General features: G+C 41.0%; 1 protein-coding gene across 1 annotated transcript; it reads left to right on the forward strand.

The window, feature by feature from the left end:
* Positions 1 to 2,848: 2,848 nt before the first annotated feature.
* On the forward strand, positions 2,849 to 3,529 carry LOC132502885 (general transcription factor 3C polypeptide 6-like). Its single transcript, XM_060119150.1, has one exon. It carries the CDS (start codon positions 2,849 to 2,851, stop codon positions 3,527 to 3,529), a length of 681 nt encoding a protein of 226 aa, XP_059975133.1.
* The last annotated feature ends 18,528 nt before the right edge of the window (positions 3,530 to 22,057 follow it).

The raw sequence follows: 22,057 nt of genomic DNA on the forward strand, positions 1-22,057 counted from the left end.
GTGGAAAGCCCAAGATGTTTCTATAGCCCCTCTAACTTGGTAGGACCCAGCTTTCCAAACTCTGTCTCTCCTATGGGTCTTGCCAGGCTTGGTTATAGACTTTGTTAAGGCAGGTCTAGTGTGGGCCTTACTATAGGACATGGTCCTTTCTTCTAAAGTGCAGCCTTTCTGGTGTATCAGCTGGATTCCAGGAGTATTAACAAAGTGTTAAAAAGGATCTCTCCACAATGGAAGTTTCAGAAATCCAGTGTCCCCTAGCACTGCTTGATCTCAAGTATCTCTCTTCTGCTCCCAACCCTGTAGCAGCTGCTAAGTGGCAAGCCTCAGGTGGTCTCACCTGTGCATGTAAAGCTCATCCCTCAGCCTTGAAGTTTTGGGGAAACCCCTCATCAGTTTCTGGGCTCTCTCTGCACAGCTCCTGTCTTCGTTCAGGCTGCTAGAACAGAACACCATAGATCGGATTGCTTATAAACCACAGAAATTTATTTCTTACAGTTCTTGAGGCCAGAAGTCTGGTCAGAAGTCAAGATCAGTGTGCCAGCACAGTTGGGTTCTGGTGAAAGCGCTTTTCTAGGCTTCAGATAGCCATTTTCTCGTTGTATCCTCACATGGCAAAGAGGGTGAGAGAGCTCTCTGGGGTCTCTTTTATAAGAACACTAATCACATTAATGAGGGCTCCATCCTCATGACCTAGTTACCTCTCAGAGTCCCCAACCACAAATACCATCGCACTGGGGGTTAAGATTTCAACATGTGTACTGGGGAGAGGACACAAATATTCAGTCTACATTGACTAGTTTGAAGGTGTTGCCTCTGTCACAGCCTTCAAGTTTCAGCCTCATGCAAAAATTCAGCTGCCAATTTCTAAGCCCCAGGTGTAGAATTTTTGGTGAAAATTCTAGCAGGCCTGAATAAAAGCATTGTGAATGGCACCACTATAATTAATGATATCTCAGGAAGATGTATAACTGCAGGTAGCAGATAAAACAGAAATAGTACCACTTCTACACTTCCTCTCCTTTTATCCTCTATGAAAATTTATGGGAAGTAAGTCCAATAAAAAATGTAAGCTCTTAATCTTTCCCAGAGATCCTACCTCATTTGATGAATACTTGGTGGGAATAGATTAGAACATTTTTTTTCTTTTTATATAGTCAACTTTGCATTTATGAAGTGAGAATGGTAACTTAGACTCCCTGGCTAAATGGTCAGAAGGTCAGAAACATTTTTAAAGACCTCTGTTATCTTTCATTCATGTTCAGTCTCCATAAAGGAACTGATGTAGTGGCAAAGTCAGTGTCTTCATTAGTTATAAGCCTAATAACAATAAGAATAGCCATAGTAACCATTCAGTGATGGTTCATTATATACAGGCATTGTACAAGGTACTTTATATACACAATTATATATCCCACACATCTGTACAAGGTATTTAAATCCTCATTTAACAAACAAGGAAGCAAAATCAGAGTAAATACTTGCCCACACTCACACAGATAGTACCTGGCCCAGCAGGAATGTAAACTTTAGTCTGCCCTGTTCCAAAGGTAGCCTTCTTTCTGCTATAAAATACTGGTTCTCATTATTTATTAGTTTAATATTATCAATATCAAACATGCCACTTAGTTTAAGATACAATACAACCAGGTAATCATGATGACAAAAGTAACTGTTATATTAATAGAATATGTTATATATATTATTATGATCTTGCGTCTGAATATAAATTTGTGTTTCTGAAAGTACATTTCTATCACTTAAGCTGATTCTCAAAATGGTTCTGTGTATTTTAAAGTAGAACTATTTCTAAACCTCTAAGGCTGGACTGCCGGCTTATTTATCACTGAGCATGGTATGGAAGGTTTACAAGAAACAAGACTTTTAAAATTTCTGATGGAGTTTGAAATGAAAAGATAAAGCAGGAATCACTCTGTGGTAAGAATTTTTTTATATAGAACAGTATGAATTGTACCCCTTGGAAAAATGTGTTTTGTCTTGATATGTATTATGCAGCTATAATAATACATATCCAAAAGAATACTTTGTTTTATTAAGCTTGTCTCCCTATGTAAGATATGCTGGTTCAGCCAATAATAATTAGATTGCCATTCCCCGGACTGAGTTTTAGAAAGTATTAAGCCAATGAGGTATCACTTCCAATTTCTCATACAACAGCCTTAGAGAAAATGGCCACGTAACAGGCCAGCTTACTTTAGAAAAGCAAGAAGTGGGTGTGGGAGGAGACACTGTAAAAGTTCTGAGCCCTAGTTACAAATTGGGTCTGCTGGAATTGGGATTACTTCCAATGTGGGGGGGCAGCCTCCTGAGACTGAACTGTACTGGCTCCATTGCAGGAAAGATAAGGACCTGGGTACGCGTATGAGGGTCCCCAAATAGCTACGAGCATTGCATTGATGGTAAGCCACATCCATCTTAGAGAAGACTTTCTGAACAAGGAAGGGTCCTCTTGTGACGTTGGAGCTAGGTAGCTGCTGGGGGAAGGAGGAGATGCTGATGTAGATATCATTTGGTTTTGTCCACAGCTACCAAGCTTTAACCTCCTGGAGCACTGAGTCCTCGTGGTGAACTGAATAATGGCCCCCTAAAGACATCTAAGTACGAATCCCTAGAACCTATGAATGTTGCTTCCTATGGCAAAGGACTTTGTAGATGTGATCAAGTTAATGACACTTAGATGGGGAGATTGTGCTGCGTGATCCCAGTGGGCCTTATGTAATCACAAGGGAACCAGGAGGAGTCAGAGTCAGATAGAGGGCAACGTGATAATGGAAGCAGAGGGGGAAAAGTGATACAGGACGGCTCGGAGGCCACGTGGAGGAGCGGCGGCATGGCGGCGGCGGCCGAGGAGCCGAGTCGGGGGTACTGGGACGAGGAGGAGGAGGAGGAGGAGGAGGAGGAGGCAGAGCAGTTGGTTCTGGTGGAATTATCAGGAATTATTGACTCAGACTTTCTCTCAAAATGTGAAAATAAATGCAAGATTTTGGGAATTGATACTGAGAAGCCCATTCTGCAAGTGGACAGCTATGTCTTTGCTGGAGAGTATGAAGACACTCTTGGGACCTGTGTTATCTTTGAAGAAAATGTTGAACATGTGGATGCAGAAGGCAATAATAAAACAGTGCTAAAATATAAATGCCACACAATGAAGAAGCTCAGCATGACAAGAACTCTTCTGACAGAAAAGAAGGAAGGAGAAGAAAACATAGGTGGTGTGGAATGGCTGCAAATCAAGGAAAATGATTTGTCCTGTAGACCCAACATGATTTGTAGTTTTCTGCATGATCATGAAGAGGATGAAGTTGTAGCTCCAGACCCAGATAAATCTTTGGAGTTGGAAGAGCAAGAGATTCAAATGAAAGATAATTCAACCCTGAGTTATGAACAGGAGAAACCACCGAACTTGGATATAGAGGATTCTGGTCCTTTTATTGATATCCCTTCTTCTGAGACAGAAGGCTCTGTTTTTATGGAAACTCAAGAAACTGCCTTAGAAATCACTCCTAGATGAAATGTTTCTCATAAAAACTAGTCATGAACTTTTTAAAGTTTTTATATAAAATAACAGGCTTTGTAGTTTTCAGTTCACAATTTTATTTTTTTTTGTTGGCTATATACACATTTCCAATTATAATATAGTTTAATATACTAGAATCATTAAGGACCAGATACGAGTTTTTAAAAATATGGTTTCAATGACTGTAGCGACCCTTCTGTGATGAGTCCTTTAAAATGGGGGTTTTACTAAGGTAACTGTGGGTTTCTATTGCAGCCATCACAAATTACCACAGACTTAGTGGCTAAAGTGTATTAAGCTACACAAGTGTATTGTCTTTTAGTTTTGTAGGTCAGCCGTCTGATATGGGTCTCACCTGGGCTAAAATCAAGGTATTTGCAGAGCTTCATTCTCTTCTGGATGTGGCGTGGGGGACTCCATTTCCTTGTTCATTCAGTTGTTGGCAGAATTCAGTTCTTTGCAGCTGAAGGATCATGGTCCCATTTCCTTGCTGTTAGCTGAGAGCCATTCCCAGCTTCTAGAGGCTGCCTGCATTCCTTCACTCATGGTCCCCTTCTCTTCAAAGCCAGCAATGGTCAAGTCCCTCTCAGTCTTTGAACCTCTCCTGCTTCTTCCATAATCCTATTGATGGTGGACCCTCCTGCCTCCTTTTAAAGGTCCATTTGATTACACTGGGCACATCTGGGTAACTTCCCTGTTTTAAGGTCTATAACCTTAATTCCATCTGCAAAGTCCCTTTTGCCATGTAATTTAAACAGGCATAAAACTGAGAATTATGGCATGAAAATATTTGGGGGGGCCATTTTCCAGTCTACCAAAGTCAGTATTACTCCTAAGAACAGAAAAAGAATTCAGAAGTGCTAAGGGTGAAGGTACAGTTCTGATATTCCAGCTGTAATTTCACTTCTTTCCCACTGAAGAAAGATGATTGGAATTCAGCTATAATATTCTACAATATTATGGTGATAACCTAGATCTACCCTAACTTGTATTTTTTAAGTAAATTAGTCACAAACTTTGATACAGGTTGAAATTATATGAAACTACCAATATTTGTTTCTGACTATAAAACTCTGCAATTTTATATGGTTTAACCTGGTACTAATAAGTTAAAACACTCCTCACGTTAATTATATCTCACAACTATTGGAGGTGTAACTTTGTTGTGACAGATTAGAGAACTAATGTTCTAGGATGAGGAATTTTTTCCTTCAGTAGGCTTTGTAAATCTTTACTGTTTATTTGGAAAACAACTTACCCTGATTAAAAGCATTTCCAAATCAAAAAAAAAAAAAAAAAGGTGATATAGGACCATGAGCTAAGAAATGAGGACAGCCTTTAAGAACTGGAACCAGAGGCAGCAGATCTGTCAACACCTTGATTTTACCAGACTCATTTCAGACTTATGACCTCCAGAAATGTAAGATAATAAATTTGTGTTGTTTTAAGCCACTAAATTTGTGGTAGTTTGTTACAGCAGCAGTAGGAAACTAAAAATGCAGTACTTACTTGATTTGGTCAAATTGCAGTTGGATAGAAATTCCCTGGCAGTCCAGTGGTTAGGACTGGGCATTTTCACTGCCAGGGCCCTGGGTTTGGGGAAAAAAAATTGCAGGTGGACTAAAAGTTAAAAAGGCTGACTGTGAATTTCTTAAACGAATCCAGAATTAATTTTGCAACAGAAATTACAAATTTAAAAATCATGACACAAATAGTGACCTCAGGGGACTTTTCAAGTCCTGCTCTCGGGAAACAAATAACTCCTGGCCAGTGTCTGTTGGAGGTGGTTTCCTAGCACACTAGGTGATAAGTAGCCCCTTCCAGTCCTTCCTAGGCACCTGCAAGTTTCAACAAAATGTAAGTCTAATACCAGTCCCAGAAAATAAATCAGGCCTATTAATTGAGAGTGTAGACAAAAAACATAAGGCCGTATTGGCACCAAATGACTGCCCTCCCAGCCTGTGCATCCCTGGGCATTCCATTTTGGATATTCTTTCTCAAACGGATGTGGCTGCCAATGCCTCTGGGCGTCTTCATTTCCCCTTGTTCTTATAAGAAAGAAGAGTGGAGATGAGTTGGGTCTCTCCCCATTTCCTGAACAAGATATGCAGCCTGACCCCTACACTGAAGACCCCTTTTTATACTGCTCCTCCCTCACTGTCTACCAATCAGAACAAGCCTGGCTTCTCACCTCTCCCTCAAAGTTCTGGGGATTTTTAAAAATAAATAAAGTTGGTTTAACCAACTCTCACTTAGAGAAATAATGGTTGACAATATGTAAAAATATATATCTGGTCCCACCCTGATTAATTAAATCAGCACCCTTGGGAGCAAGGTTTAGGCATCTATATATATATATATATATATATATATATATATATATATATATATATATATATATATTTTTTTTTTTTTTTTTTTTTTTTATTTTGCGGTATGAGGGCCTCTCACTGTTGTGGCCTCTCCCATTGTGAAGCACAGGCTCCAGACGCGCAGGCTCAGCGGCCATGGCTCACGGGCCCAGCCACTCTGCAGCATGTGGGATCTTCCTGGACCGGGGCACAAACCTGTGTCCCCTGCACCGGCAGGCATACTCTCAACAACTGCGCCACCCAGGGAAGCCCAGGCATCTATAGTTTTAAAATTTCTCCAGGTGATTAAAGTCAGGATTGAGAACCACTGATCTAAGCCAATCATGAACACCCTATTCCTGGACAAATTGTAGTCACCAGTATTATGGGCTGAATTGTGTCTCCTAAGATTCATAGGTTGAAGTCTTAACCCCCACTACCTCAAAATGTGACTGTATTTGGAGAGTGGGTCTTTAAAGAGGTAATTAAGGTTAAATGAGGTTGTTGGGATGAGCCCTAATCCAATGGTGTCCTTCTAAGAAGAGGATTTTGGGACACAGACACACACAGAGGAAAGACCATGTGAAGACACAGAGAAAAGATGGTCATCTACAAGCCAAAGAGAGAGTCTCAGAAGAAACCAATCCTGCTGGCACCTTGATCCTGGACTTCTAGCCTCCAGAACTATGAGAAAATAAAATTCTGTTGTCTAAGCCTCTCAATCTGTGGTACTTTTTTATGACAGCCCTAGCAAGCTGCAATCAGTAAAAAAATGGATCTCAAATCCATTGTACATTGCCATTCTAGGAACACTCATTTTCTGAACTCTGAACGTTAGCATGGGCTATACTTCTCTTTTTTTCAATCATAATAGCCTTCGTCCTAAGAAAATACCAAATACTCAGGTAAATTGCTTTTACTTGCAAATAACAGAAAACTCAATTATCATTGGCTTACAGAATAAAGATATTTAAGAGTTTCAAATAACAAGAAGCCTCGAGGTGGTCAGGAGAGGGATGTTGCAGATACTTACCTGGTTTGAAAACTCAGGCCTATCTTTCCCTTTCACTGTCTTTAGCACATTTTTGTTGATATCACTGTTGCTGTTTGAATTGTTTTTTGTCTTCATGCTGGCTGTCTTCAGGCTGGTTGTTCATAGTCACACCAGGAAAAAGGAGAAAGGGCAGCACCCATAAACCAGAATGTCATGCCTGTCCCTTTTTATAGGAAAATAAAAGCTTTTCCAAAAGGATCCCAACAGACCTCCATTTGCTAGGTCACACGGCTTCCTCAAGCTGTACAGGAGGCTAGAGCGGAATAGCTCACAAATGGGAAAAGAGTGTTACTGTCAGAGAACCAGTGGGTCTCAATCCTGACTGGAATCACCTGGGGGAATATTTAAACTATAGATGCCTGGGCTTCAGTCTCAAAGGTTCTGATTATATATATTATACATATATATATAAGTAAATTAAGTTATACATAATATAAATATTACAAATATATATAATTCTATTTAAAATTTGCATAAATATTGATATAAACATGTGATGTAAATATATAAAATATAATAGTAACAAATATATAGATATAAAAATACTCAAATTTAATATAAATATTAATATAAATATACAAACACAATTTTATATAAATATTAATATAAAAGTATAATATTAATAAATGTATAAAGAAATATAATGTTAATATTTAACATTTATATAAATATGAAATATAAATATATACAATTTGATATAAATTTATATAAATATATACAATTTGATATATATTTATATAAATATGTATAATTTTTAACTCTACAGCTGATTCTACTGTGTAGCCAGGTTGAGAACCACTGGCATAGACCAATTATTGTTCATCCCATGGTACCACCTGGAACAAAATTGGGACTCAAATAGCAAACAGGCGAGACAGGAAAATAACTGGATAGGAATTAACATCTTGTGGCAGACCCAACTAGAAATTATTTGCTCATGAAACAGGGAAGATGCAGCTGGATTTGGGCATATTTAGGTACTGTAAGACTAAAATGATCAATCAATCTCTTTCTCTGCTCTCTCTCTTCCTCTTTCATCTCCCTTCCCTTTCATCTCTCTTCCCTTCCATCTTCCTCCCTCTCCATCTCTCCCCCTCCCACTCCATTGTTTCTTCCCTTCATCTCCCTCTCCCTCTATCTCTAGTACATCTTCATAGCCAGGTTAGATCATTGTAAGCAGGATTTTAAAAAATATTCCCTAAAGAACTAAAACAGATCATCCAGTCATTGGCTGAATGCTCCCAGTGACAGAAAGCTCCCTGCCTTCCACGGAGTTAGTATATAAGATGGTATGAGTTATGCTCTGCACGAGGGCACCTGCCCAAAGTAGTGGGTGAGCGCTGAGTGCCATTGTGTCAGGCTTCAACCTGCTACAGAAAGCAGCACCTTTCTCTAATTCACATGAAGATGCCACAGAGGTTAGCAGAGGCCCTGGTGTTATGAGGCTACCCTTTCCACTGCTATATGGCTGTGACCTTTATGAAGTTCTCTTACAATGAGGCAAAACCTCCCTCCTCAGATAGTCCACTCAATAATCCATTTAATAGCTTGAAGCTGCTTAGAACACATTTGCTTCTTCCTCTCCAGTCTCCATGACATCTTTTCTTCTCCAGGTTTCTCAGCCCCTGTTCCTCTTCCTGCTTTAACATGGCTCAGATTTCCCGCCCATCATCTCCCCTCGCTCTTCTTTGGATACACTGTTCAGTGGTTAGTGGCCCTCTAAGCCACAGCACCCTGGCCTGACCATTGTAAGGGGGAGAGTCTGCCCACAGATGGGGTGACTTCATTGCTCTTGAAGGGGAGAAAGTGCAGGCCTCATTCACAGAGATCACCTTGCTGCCAGCCGTGAAGTAGGTAGACCTGGGAGGCACAAGAACAAGCAGCAGTTTTAGTGGAAGCCAATCAAGGAAAGGGTTTTCAGGGATGGGGTGTGGACCGTCAGTGCCTATGCTGTTAGGAGTTTGGTAAAGTGAGTAAAGAAAGGGCTTCATGGATGTGGAAATTGGTCATCAGTGACCTTCAGATAAGTTTCAGTTAATGGATAAATGCCAAATAAGGCAGTAGAGACAGCTCGTGCAGCAGAATGGAGAGCTTGTAGATGGCAGTTACAGGGGGCATATAGTCCAGGAGGTGGAGGGCAGCGGGTGTGTGTATATGCTTAAGGATGGGTGAGGTTTGAGTGTGGTTATAGGATGAGCAAAGAGAGGCAGCGGAGAGTTGGAGAGAGGCTGAAACTGGGAGCAGGAAGATGATTATTGGAGCTCTGCCTGGAGGACTCAGGAGAGTCTGAGGTCAAGGGCACAGGTGGAGGGACTGTCCCTGAACAGGTGGACTAACACATGTTCCTTAGAGCCTGAGGGAAGGAGAAATAATGTGTACATAGAAAAGGGGAAGACTTCTGACTTCTTTGAAATGAAGACACAGAAAGGATTACTTTTATAAGACAAAGAATCTCAGTGCCAATATGTCCCTCAGTCTCTCTCTTCTCCCTTCATCAAGTATTTATTGAATCCCTGCCTCCCAGAATTATGGATACAGAGAAAAACAAGACAAAGCCTTTGTCCTTACAGAGCTCCCAGTCTGGATAGTGACGGCCCTGCTCTTCACTTGTCGTTCTGCACCAAAGGGACCCAGCCCAGCACTGCGCTTGGGCCACTCTCCCCAGTGCTCACGACATCTTATTTCCTCTAAGTCTCTCTAGATGCTCTTGATTTCCTAATCATTTTTTCAAAGCTGTGCAGGAGAGAACACAGCTCACTGAGATGGCTGGATGAGGGAAGAGGAAAAAGTCAGGAATAGACTAAGTGGGGAAGAAATAAAATGTTATTTTAAAGCCGATGGCCTAAGTCCCCTTCTGGAGAGAACTGTGTGTGTTTGGAAAAATAATTTCAAGACCTCTCTGCAGGTTTGAAGAGGGAAACCCGGAGGACACACGCAGCATAGTCTAGCGCAGTGAAAAGAGGAGAAGTGTTTTACACAGGAAGTGGGATGAGTTCTGAGGCTTGGGTGTGGAGAAGGGGCCTGAGAATGCCTCAGGTGTGAGGCGGGGAAGGGAGGGATGGAAGCACCTCTAGAGTAAGGTCTGTGAGCTCCTAAAAATTCATATCTGAATAGAAAAACAAGCAGAATGCGTTGAGGGTTGGAAGTGAGGTAAAGACCCTGAACTTCCTGGTGACACTCTGTGTAATTGCTGGTTTGTGTATGAGGCTGGTCCAGTGACCTGGGAGACTCTCGAAGTCAGGGGCCAGGTCTTGGCTATTTTACGTGCAGTAGTTATTATTGAGTCTGAGTGGTTTGGGGTTTTTTGGACCCTGAAGCTTATATAATTTGGAGGTCCCTTTAAGAAAAAGAATACAAAATTTATAATGAAAAGTAAGAAAGTGAATATTTATTCAAAATGGAACAAATCACAGACTTTTTAAAAATTTCAAAATCCAGAAAAATCACATTATTTTTATTAATTGTCTGATATACCTCTAGACTACCTTTCTCCAGTATTTCCTGGATTTTCTCTTTGATCATCTCTTCATTTGACAACAATTTTTGTAAAATGATTTTCCTTTCAGAGAACAGAAAGATAATTTGGTCTTTCTTCTAGCATCATTGATCAAAATTGGATTTTTATTTTCCAGAATTCAGAAGAGTTCATTTTAGCTTTGGAACTCCTTACCTGTCATGTTTTGTAGAATTTTCAGACTGTTGCTTTAGAAACCTCTATTGAATTCCTTGTATTAGGTGCTATAAGAATTCAGGGCATCTTGCATTGCCTTGTGCAGTCCTAATCTTCACACTCTCTAAATTGACAGCACTCACTCATCATGTTGTTGCCAGTGTCTTTGTTCTTGAGGCCCTGAACCTTTGGTGACAACGTTTGGTGAGTCGGTCCCGTGGTCAGTGGCAGTATTCCTGGAAGCCATTCCTACACTGGGGATGGCTAACAATAACTGAACAGTTCACGGAGAGTGGCTGTGAATCACATAAACATAACCCACTAACCCAAACTTCAACTCGACTTCCTAAAATGCCTATGGCCACCTCATTGCCTCCGTATGTGAAGGCAAGTGAGGCAAAGGGGAAATTGGAGTGGAAGAGACAATGGTCTTAGAAGACTGCTGTTAAAATCTTCATGCTACTTACAAAAACATATCCTCAGGTGAACACAGAACAGGGGAAGGGTCTAGGGCTTCTTGAACATACAATAAATCTCTGGGCCTGGTACATAGTGGACAGGTGCTCAATGAGTGAATAAACATGAAAGGGAGGGAAAGGAGGAAGAAGAGGCTTGAACAGGAGCAATAGTGCTGATGCCTGAAAGGAAGGGGATGCCCGATACGGTTGGTTGTAGGTGAGGTGTCATCGGTACCCTGCCTGACCTCAGCAGGGAAGTTGGCTTTGCTTGTCCACTGGGGCTTCTGACCTCCTGGGTAAGCTGCCTGTGTTCCTCCCCTCCCTCCTCTTCACCCCTTCTGCTCTGGCCACACAGAGGGCTATATTCTTATCCCTGTGACAGAAAGTTTGCCAATCACCAAGGCCCCTGTGTACCTTTTTGATTTGCAACATTTAAAGGGCATGAAGAGATGCATTCAGAGGCAGGCTTTTAAATCTGAAGTTACCCTAGTGTGAGTCCCAACTGAAACATCCTCGCTGGCAGGCACCGCTGAGCGCAGCTGGACGGATGGCAGCATTTGCCCTATAAAACATTTGATACTTTGCCAATAAACTGTAAAGAAGAAAAGAAAGCCCCTGTCTACTTTGAAGTTACAGGGCTGCCTTGGAATGCGCTGACAGAAGCAAAATGTGCCGCTTGCTCTGTCAGATCAGAGTCCCCCTGCCCTGCTGATGAAAAGGAATATAGTTACCTACTGGTATATGCAGGCCTCTGACTCAAGTCCCCACTCAGCAAAGCCACTGGGACTCTGGAGCCTGCCCCAGATCTCTCCCTTCCCCACTGGGGCTGGGTGGTTTAGGGTGCCCTCAGGAACTACTGAAGCTGTTCAGTCTTGGGTACCACAGTCGCTCTCCACTCCACCTCTTTGTGGTCTTGTTTGTCAACTGGAACTACTACCACCACAATAAAGAATGGTGACCGGAACCTCTGCGGCCATTACTGTCATTCTTTTAGAGCTGTTTCTTCACTTGTACCCTTGTTTTTCTGTTTTCTCTGTAAAAAATTGTCCTTGAAGGGGAAGTCTCTCCAGCCAGTGAAAACTCCCTCAGTCAGACTTCAGAGGGTCTGGCAATCTACTGAAAACAGCTTTTTGTAAAGTTTACCAAAGGTTAATGCCCTTTCTGATTTTCATATCTATTCTTGATCAGTGTGGGTCATGTTATCCAGGGTCCGGTTGGAAGACAGTTAAATAGTAGCATCCGGTATCAAGTGCAAAACACCATTCCTCCCAGCCAACCCACAAATTACAAACATTCCAAGGCAGGAGCCATTGGTCTCCTACTTTAGGATGAATTCCTTGAGAACCTGAGCATTCTGCTGGAGGGCACTCTGCGAGATCCAGTTTACTTGTGGATTCAAGTGTCAGGAATCTGGGCTCAGCCATCAGGTTCAAGTCTCAGTCACTGTTTCTCCCCAGGAGACCTAAGAGAACTTATGTAAAAAGGATTCCTGGAAGCATTGCTCTCCCAGAGTTCCTGTCTTAGTTTGGGTTCCCCAAGAACCATCAGACAATTATTTGAGTATAAGTAGTTTATTGAGGGGTTGATCCCAGGAAACTAACCAGAGAAGGAAGGAGGCCAATAAAGGGTATGTTTTCAAGCAGGTTCCCATCATGGGCTACTGGGGTTAAAGCCCACTCAGAGCCAATGTACAGTATACATCTTACAGTTATCCTGTCCTAGGGGTGAAGAATCTGAGGTCTTTATCTATCCATTCCCATCAGCCATTTGTTGAGAGTGTTAATTCCAGCCCTTCTGGCCTGCCATGAGGGTTGAGTAGGCTCCAGCCACTGGAAAAAGCAGAGAATCACAGGTGTTGGCAGTTGGAAATCTGGCCAGTGAGCACAGACATGGTGCATACGAGGTAATAGTGGTGGGACACTGACATATTCCCAAGGGGACATGCAGGACCTCTCATGATCCATAAAGAAGACCATAATCAAGGAAAGGGAACTTTCATGACCTTCAGAGTGTGCTGACTGTCTGGATGAGACTCTTGAGTAATCTATTCAGGAAGGAACAGCTAAGAATATAGGAACTGGATCAACCCTACATCCCTAGGCCACTGTGCACTGATAAGAGTAAGGCAGGGAGTTGGGTTCAGGATAGAAATCCTAGTTCAAAGAGGAATTGGGATCAGAAGGAAGAGAAACTGAGGTATCGATCTGCATTGCTCTAGATGAGTGGTTCTTCATGAAGATGATATCACCCTGTAAGTATTTCAGAAATACGTGGGTCTTTTAAAAATGGCTATCACAAGGGCTTCCCTGGTCACGCAGTGGTTGAGAGTCCGCCTGCCGATACAGGGGACACGGGATCGTGCCCTGGTCAGGGAAGATCCCACATGCCGCAGAGCGGCTGGGCCCGTGAGCCATGGCTGCTGAGCCTGCGCGTCCGGAGCCTGTGCTCTGCAACGGGAGAGGCCACAACAGTGAGAGGCCCGCGTACCAAAAAAAAAAAAATGGCTATCACAATAGTTGGGGGGTGCTCCTGCCACTTAGTGGGAAATATTCAGAAAAGTCAGGTAGTCCTACACACCGAAGAATTGTCCAGCATCCCCAAATCCTATCCCTCCACATATTCTTAGAAGTGAAAAACTTATTTATAAATATCTAGAGTTCACAGCCCAACTTCATTTCACATGTAAAATCGAAGTCTTTTTCGCATGATTTAAATACAGAGCAGTTTTTCCCTAACCCTAACCCTGGGATAATGCGACTTCCTTTTAAATCAAGAGAAAACTACATTTTGTTCAGAACTCTATTGAGAGTTGTACAAAAGTACATCATTCTCAGTTAGTGGTAATATTTCAATCACCAATTCAACATACCTGCCTGAGTCAGTTTGCATTTGTAGGTCTGACATTAACGTAATTTTATAAAGAGATGAAGGCATATGCTCCTTTATTATATCTTTTTTGTAGTCCTGCCAGAGTATTTACATATGGAAAATCATCATATTCTATTTTACGTTACTCCTCTTTTATTTCTAGTTTATAGTGCGGTTAGAATAATAATTCTATTTTTAAAAGTTGTACATGTAGGCAAGTTTTATTTTCTGTGAATTTTGTATAGATAAGAAAGTGATCAAATATTTATTATAAAAAAGGAGTGTGGGGTCTGGTAGGGCTGAGAGGCACTGCTCTAAGCTAAATACCAGGAAGAGCAAGAGTAGCTCCAGACACTCCCTGCTGGTGGGGAAGCAGCAGCTGTTGCCATCTTCACCCTGCATTGTGCTGACAGATTCTGGAATTTGTTTTCAGATTTTGGTATCTGCTTTAAAAAGGCTAATCAATAAATCTGATAACTTCCAGATAAGAATGTCTAAGGTGTCAATGGACCTGAAAACCTTAACCTTAAAAAAAATAGTGGTTGCCAGGGATTGAAGACATTTACCTTGGAAATGTGATTCAGGAATGAGCAAAGGTGGAATGAGGGACCTAAATCCTATCATTTAATCTCTGAAGGGCTGAGATGGACAAACTGATTCCAAGTTGGCGGAATAGAGGAAAGCTAAGACTAGTGGTCTTATGACTGGAAAAAAATCTTCCAAAATATTAGGGTGAAAATATGGTCACTTTTTAAAAAAATTAAATAATCAAATTCTCCTTTCCCTCTCCCCTTAGATGAGTTATTTTCTGGAAGTCCAATATGTTTTTCTTGAGTCTTCCCTTCATTCATCTTCTTGTCTAAGTATAAACTTCAGAGATTGGTTCAAGATGGTGGAGTAGAAGGACGTGCGCTCCCTCCCTCTTGCGAGAGCACTGGAATCAAAACTAACTGCTCAGTAATCATCGACAGGAAGATACTGGAACTCACCAAAAAAGATACCTCACATCCAAAGACAAAAGAGAAGCCACGATGAGACGGTAGGAGGGGCGCAATCACAATAAAATCAAATCCCATAACTGCTGGGTGGGTGACTCACAAACTGGGAGAACACTTATACCACAGAAGTCCACCCACTGGAGTGAATGTTCTGAGCCCCATGTCAGGCTTCGCAACCTGGGAGTCCGGCAATGGGAGGAGGAATTCCTAGAGAATCGGACTTTGAAACCTAAGGGGATTTGATTGCAGGACTTCAACAGGACTGGGGGAAACAGAGACTCTACTCTTGGAGGGCACACACAAAGTAGTGTGTGCATCGGAACCCAGAGGAAGGAGCAGTGACCCAATAGGAGACTGAACCAGACCTACCTGCTAGTGTTGGAGGGTCTCCTGCAGAGGCAGGGAGTGGCTGTGATTCACTGTGGGGACAAGGACACTGGCAGCAGAAGTTCTGGGAAGTACTCCTTGGTGTGAGCCCTCCCAAAGACCACCATTAGCCCCACCAAAGAGCCCCGGTAGGCTCCAGTGTTGGGTCACCTCAGGCCACACAACCAACAGGAAGGGAATCCAGCCCCACCCATCAGCAGACAAGCAGATTAAACTTTTACTGAGCTCTGCTGAACAGAGCATCAGCCAGCTCTACCCACCACTAGTCCCTCCCATCAGGAAACTTGCACAAGCCTCTTAGATAGCCTCATCCACCAGAGGGCAGACAGCAGAAGCAAGAAGAACTACAATCCTGCAGCCTATGAAACAAAAACCACATTCACAGAAAGATAGACAAGATGAAAAGGCACAGGGCTATGTACCAGATGAAGGAACAAGATAAAACCCCAGAAAAACAACTAAATGAAGTGGAGATAGGCAAGCTTGCAGAAAAAGAGTTCAGAATAATGATAGTGAAGATGATCCAGGACCTTGGAGAAAGAATGGAGGCAAAGATCGAGAAGATGCAAGAAACGTTTAACAAAGACCTAGAAGAAGTAAAGAACAAACACCTAGAAAAATTAAAGAACAAACAAACAGGACTTCCCTGGTGGAGCAGTGGTTAAGAAACTGCCTGCCAATGCAGGGGACATGGGTTTGAGCCCTGGTCCAGGAAGATCCCACATGCCGTGGAGCAAGTAAGCCTGTGTGCCACAACTACTGAGCCTACACTCTAGAGCCTGCAAGACACAACTACTTAGCCTGAGTGCTGCAGCTACTGAAGCCTGTGTGCCTAGAGCCCATGCTCCACAGCAAGGGAAGCCACCAAAATGAGAAGCCCACACATCACAGTGAAGAGTAGCCCCTGGTCCCCAGAACTAGAGAAAGCCTGTGTGCAGCAACGAAGACCCAACACAGCCAAAAATAAATAAATAAATTAAAAAAAGAACAAACAAACAGAGATGAACAATAAAATAACTGAAATGAAAAATACACTAGAAGGAATCAATAGAAGAATAACTGAGGCAGAAGAATGGATAAGTGACCTGGAAGACAGAAGGGTGGAATTCACTGCCACAGAAGAGAATAAAGAAAAAAGAATGAAGAGAAATGAAGACAGCTAAGAGAGCTTTGGGACAACATTAAATGCAACAACATTCACATTATAGGGGTCCCAGAAGGAGAAGAGAGAGAGAGAAAGAACCCGAGAAAATATTTGAAGAGATTATAGTCGAAAAATTCGCAAACATGGGAAAGGAAATAGCCACCCAAGTCCAGGAAGTGCAGAGAGTCCCAGGCAGGATAAACCCAAGGAGAAACACACCAAGACACATAGAAATCAAACTGACAAAAATTAAAGACAAAGAAAAATTATTGAAAGCAACAAGGGAAAAATGACAACATACAAGGGAAATCCCATAAGGTTAACAGCTGATTTCTCAGCAGAAACTCTAAAAGCCAGAAGGGAGTGGCATGATATATTTAAAGTGATGAAAGGGAAGAACCTACAACCAAAATTACTCTACCTGGCAAGGATCTCATTCAGATTAGACAGAGAAATCAAAAGCTTTACAGACAAGCAAAAGCTAAGAGAATTCAGCACCACCAAACCAGCCCTACAACAAATGCTAAAGGAACTTCTCTAAGTGGGAAACACAAAAGAAGAAAAGGACCTACAAAAACAAACCAATAACAATTAAGAAAATGGTAATAGGAACATACATATCGATAATTACCTTAAGCGTGAATGGATTAAATGCTCCAACCAAAAGACACAGGTTCGTTGAATGGATACAAAAACAGGACCCATATATATACTCTCTACAAGAGACCCACTTCAGACCTAGGGACACATACAGACTGAAAGTGAGAGATGGAAAAAGATATTCTATGCAAATGGAAATCAAAAGAAAGCTGCAGTAGCAATACTCATATCAGATAAAATAGACTTTAAAATAAAGAATGTTACAAGAGACAAAGAAGGACACTACATAATGATCAAGGGATCAATCCAAGAAGAAGATATAACAATTATAAATATGCAGCCATATAAATATATGCACCCAATATAGGAGCACCTCAATACATAAGGCAACTGCTAACAGCTATAAAAGCCGAAATCGATAGTAACACAATAAGAGTAGGGGACTTTAACACCTCATTTACACCAATGGACAGATTATCCAAACAGAAAATTACTAAGGAAACACAAGCTTTAAATGACACAATAGATCACATAGATTTAATTGATATTTGGACATTCCATCCAAAAACAGCAGATTACACTTTCTTCTCAAGTGCTCATGGAACATTCTCCAGGACAGATCACATCTTGGGTCACAAATCAAGCCTCAGTAAATTTAAGAAAATTGAAATCATATCAAGCATCTTTTCTGACCACAATGCTATGAGATTAGAAATCAATTACAGGGAACAAAAACGTAAAAAACACAAACACATGGAGGCTAAACAATATGTTACTAAATAACCAAGAGATCACTGAATAAGTCAAAGAGGAAATCAAAAAATACCTAGAGACAAATGACAATGAAAACACGATGATCCAAAACCTATGGGATGCAACAAAAGCAGTTCTAAGAGGGAAGTTTATAGCTATACAAGCCTACCTCAATAAACAAGAAAAACCTCAAAAAAAAACAATCTAACCTTACACCTAAAGGAACTAGAGAAAGAAGAACAAACAAAACCCAAAGTTATCAGAAGGAAAGAAATCATAAAGATCAGAGAAGAAATAAAAGAAATAGAAACAAAGAAAACAATAGCAAAGATCAACAAAACTAAAAGCTGGTTCTTTGAGAAGATAAACAAAATTGATAAACCAGACTCATCAAGAAAAAGAGGGAGAGGGCTCAAATCAATAAAATCAGAAATGAAAAAGGAGAAGTTACAACAGACACCACAGAAATACAAAACTTCCTAAGAGACTACTACAAGAAACTCCATGCCAATAAAATGGGCAACCTGGAAGAAATGGACAAATTCTTACAAAGGTATAACCTTCCAAGACTGAACCATGAAGAAATAGAAAATATGAACAGATCAATCACAGGTAATGAAACTGAAACTGTGATTAAAAATCTTCCAACAAACAAAAGTCCGGGACCAGATGGCTTCACAGGTGAATGCTATCAAACATTTAGAGAACAGCTAACACCCATCCTTCTCAAACTCTTCCAAAAAATTGCAGAGGAAGTACACTCCCAAACTCATTCTATGAGGCCACCATCACCATGATACCAAAACCAGACAAAGATACTACAAAAAAAGAAAATTTCAGACCAATATCACTGATGAATATAGATGCAAAGATCCTCAACAAAATACTAGCAAACAGAATCCAACGACATATTAAAAGGATCATACACCATGATCAAGTGGGATTTATCCCAGGGATGCAAGGATTCTTCAATATATGCAAATCAATTAATGTGATGCACTATATTAACAAATTGAAGAAAAAACCATATGATCATCTCAATCAATGCAGAACATTTTTTGATGAAATTCAGCACCCATTTATGACAAAAACTCTCCAGAAAATGGGCATAAAGGGAACCTACCTCAACAAAATAAAGGCCATATATGACAAACCCACAGCCAACATTATTCTCAATGGTGAAAAACTGAAAGCATTTTCTCTAAGACCAGGAACAAGACAAGGACGTCCACTCTCGCCACTATTATTCAACATAGTTTTGGAAGTCCTAGCCATGGCAGTCAGAGAAGAGAAAGAAATAAAAGGAATACAAATTGGAAAAGAGAAATTACAACTGTCACTGTTTGCAGATGACATGATACCATACATAGAGAATCCTAAAGATGCCAGCAGAAAACTACTAGAGCTAATCAATGAATTTGGTAAAGTTTCAGGATACAAAATTAATGCACAGAAATCTCTTGCATTCCTATACACTAATGAAGAAAAATCTGAAAGAGAAATTAAGGAAACACTCCCATTTACCATTGCAACAAGAAGAATAAAATCCCCAGGAATAAACCTACCTAGGGAAACAAAAGACCTGCATGCAAAAAACTATAAGACACTGATGAAAGAAATTTAAAATGATACAAACAGATGGAGAGATATACCATGTTCTTGGATTGAAAGAATCAATATTGTGAAAATGACTATCCTACCCAAAGCAATCTACAGATTCTGTGCAATCCCTATCAAATTACCAATGGCAATTTTTATGGAACTAGAAAAAAAAATCTTAAAATTCATATGCAGAAACAAAAGACCCTGAAGAGCCAAAGCAGTCTTGAGTGAAAAGAACGGAGCTGGAGGAATCAGACTCCCTGACTTCAGACTATACTACAAAGCTACAGTGATCAAGACAATATGGTACTGGCACAAAGACAGAAATACAGATCAATGGAACAGGATAGAAAGCCCAGAGAGTAACCCATGTACCTATGGTCAACTAATCTATGACAAAGGAGGCAGGGATATATCATGGAGAAAAGGCAGTCTCTTCAATAAGTGGTGCTGGAAAACTGGACAGCTACATGTAAAAGAATGAAATCAGAACACTACCTAACACCATACACAAAAATAAACTCAAAATGGATTAGAGACCTAAATGTAAGACTGGACACTATAAAACTCTTAGAGGATAACATAGGAGGATCATTCTTTGACTAAATCACAGCAAGATCTTTTATGAGCCACCTCCTAGAGTGATGGAAATAAAAACAAAAATAAACAAATGGGACCTAATGAAACTTAAAAGCTTTTACACAGCAAAAGAAACTACAAAGACGAAAAGACAACCCTCAGAATGGGAGAAATATTTGCAAATGAATCAATGGACAAAGGATTAATATCCAAAATATATAAACAGCTCATGCAGCTCAATATTAAAGAAACAAACAACCCAATCCAAAAATGGGCAGAAGGGCTTCCCTGGTGGCGCAGTGGTTGAGCGTCCATCTGCTGATGCAGGGGACACGGGTTCATGCCCCAGTCCAGGAGGATCCCACATGCCGCGGAGTGGCTAGGCCTGTGAGCCATGGCCACTGAGCCTGCGCGTCCAGAGCCTGTGCTCCACAACGGGAGACGCCACAACAGTGAGAGGTCCATGTACCACAAAAAAAAAAAAAAAAAAAAGTAAAAAAATGGGCAGAAGACCTGAATAGACATTTCTCCAAAGAAGACATACAGATGGCCAAAAAGCACATGAAAAGCTGCTCAACATCACTAATCATTAGAGAAATGCCAATCAAAACTATGAGGTATCACCTCACACCAGTTAGAACGGGCATCATCAGAAAATCTAGAAACAACAAATGCTGGAGTGGGTGTGGAGAAAAGAGAATCCTCTTGCACTGTTGGTGGGAATGTAAATTGATACAGCCACTATGGAGACAGTATGGAGTTTCCTTAAAAAACTAATAATATAATTACCATATGACCCAGGAATCCCACTACTGGGCATATACTCAGAGAAAACCATAATTCAAAAAGACACATGCACCCCAATGTTCATTGCAGCACTATTTACAATAGCCAGGACATGGAAGCAACCTAAATGTCCATCAACAGACAAATGGATAAAGAAGTTGTGGTACATATATACAATGGAATATTACTCAGCCATAAAAAGGAACGAAATTGGGTCATTTGTAGAGACGTGGATGGATCTAGAGACTGTCATACAGATTGAAGTAAGTCAGAAATAGAAAAACAAAGATCGTATATTAACACATATATGTGGAACCTGGAAAAATGGTGCAGATGAACCAGTTTGCAGGACAGAAATTGAGACACAGATGTAGAGAACAAATGTATGGACACCAAGGGGGTAAAGTGGCAGGGGGTGGTGGTGTGATGAATTGGGCTATTGGGATTGACATGTATACACTGATGTGTATAAAATGGATTACTAATAAGAACCTGCTGTATAAAGAATAAATTAAATTTAATTTTAAAATTAAAAAAAAAAAGAAAAAGAATCAACTTCAAACTAGGGTCTGTTATGCTTTCTCAACCAAAGCGGTACAGAACCTGGCCGGGTATTCCGGTCCTGCTGTGCGTCTTTCTCCCACGTGGTGGCGCTGTTGAAGACAACCGAAGGGAGTATAAAAGACATGGCAGGTTAGTTGCAGCATTGACCGCAATGATTGCCCTGGTTTTTTGAGGAAAGATAACCCTCACCTAAAGTAACCCCGTACTTTGGCCCTGAAGTTTTCAGTTCTTAGTACTTGCTCTTTCAGATGAAATGCCCATTCCCCCTTTCAAGGAACAAGCCAGCCCTATCTGCACTGTGACTCTGGTGTCTGACTCTTCAGACCCAAATTTCTATCCCTTCCCCAGCCCTAGTTTTCACCCTGGCTGTATGGCAGCTTCCCCCTTGAACTCGCAGAATACAGAGTCTCATTCTCCCCATTTCTCAGAACATTTGCTATCCCTTCAACAGTTCCCAGCTCATTTCTCTTCCTGCCTATTCTGTGCTATCCGTTTCTCTTAATATGTGATTATGGTTATATAATAATTATACCTCTGGCAAAACATCATCTCTAGCTGGCACCTACCACAATTGATTCAAAGAGGGGGCAGATTTTAACTTAAGAAAGAACTTTTAAAATCCAGAGCTCTATAATGTCTGCCTCAAGAGGTAGTGAGCAGCTCCTCCAGAAATACTTAAAAGAGGCTGTTTGAGCATCCGTCCAGACC

Source organism: Mesoplodon densirostris, chromosome 2 (assembly GCF_025265405.1).
Source record: "Mesoplodon densirostris isolate mMesDen1 chromosome 2, mMesDen1 primary haplotype, whole genome shotgun sequence".
Classification (NCBI taxonomy): domain Eukaryota; kingdom Metazoa; phylum Chordata; class Mammalia; order Artiodactyla; family Ziphiidae; genus Mesoplodon; species Mesoplodon densirostris.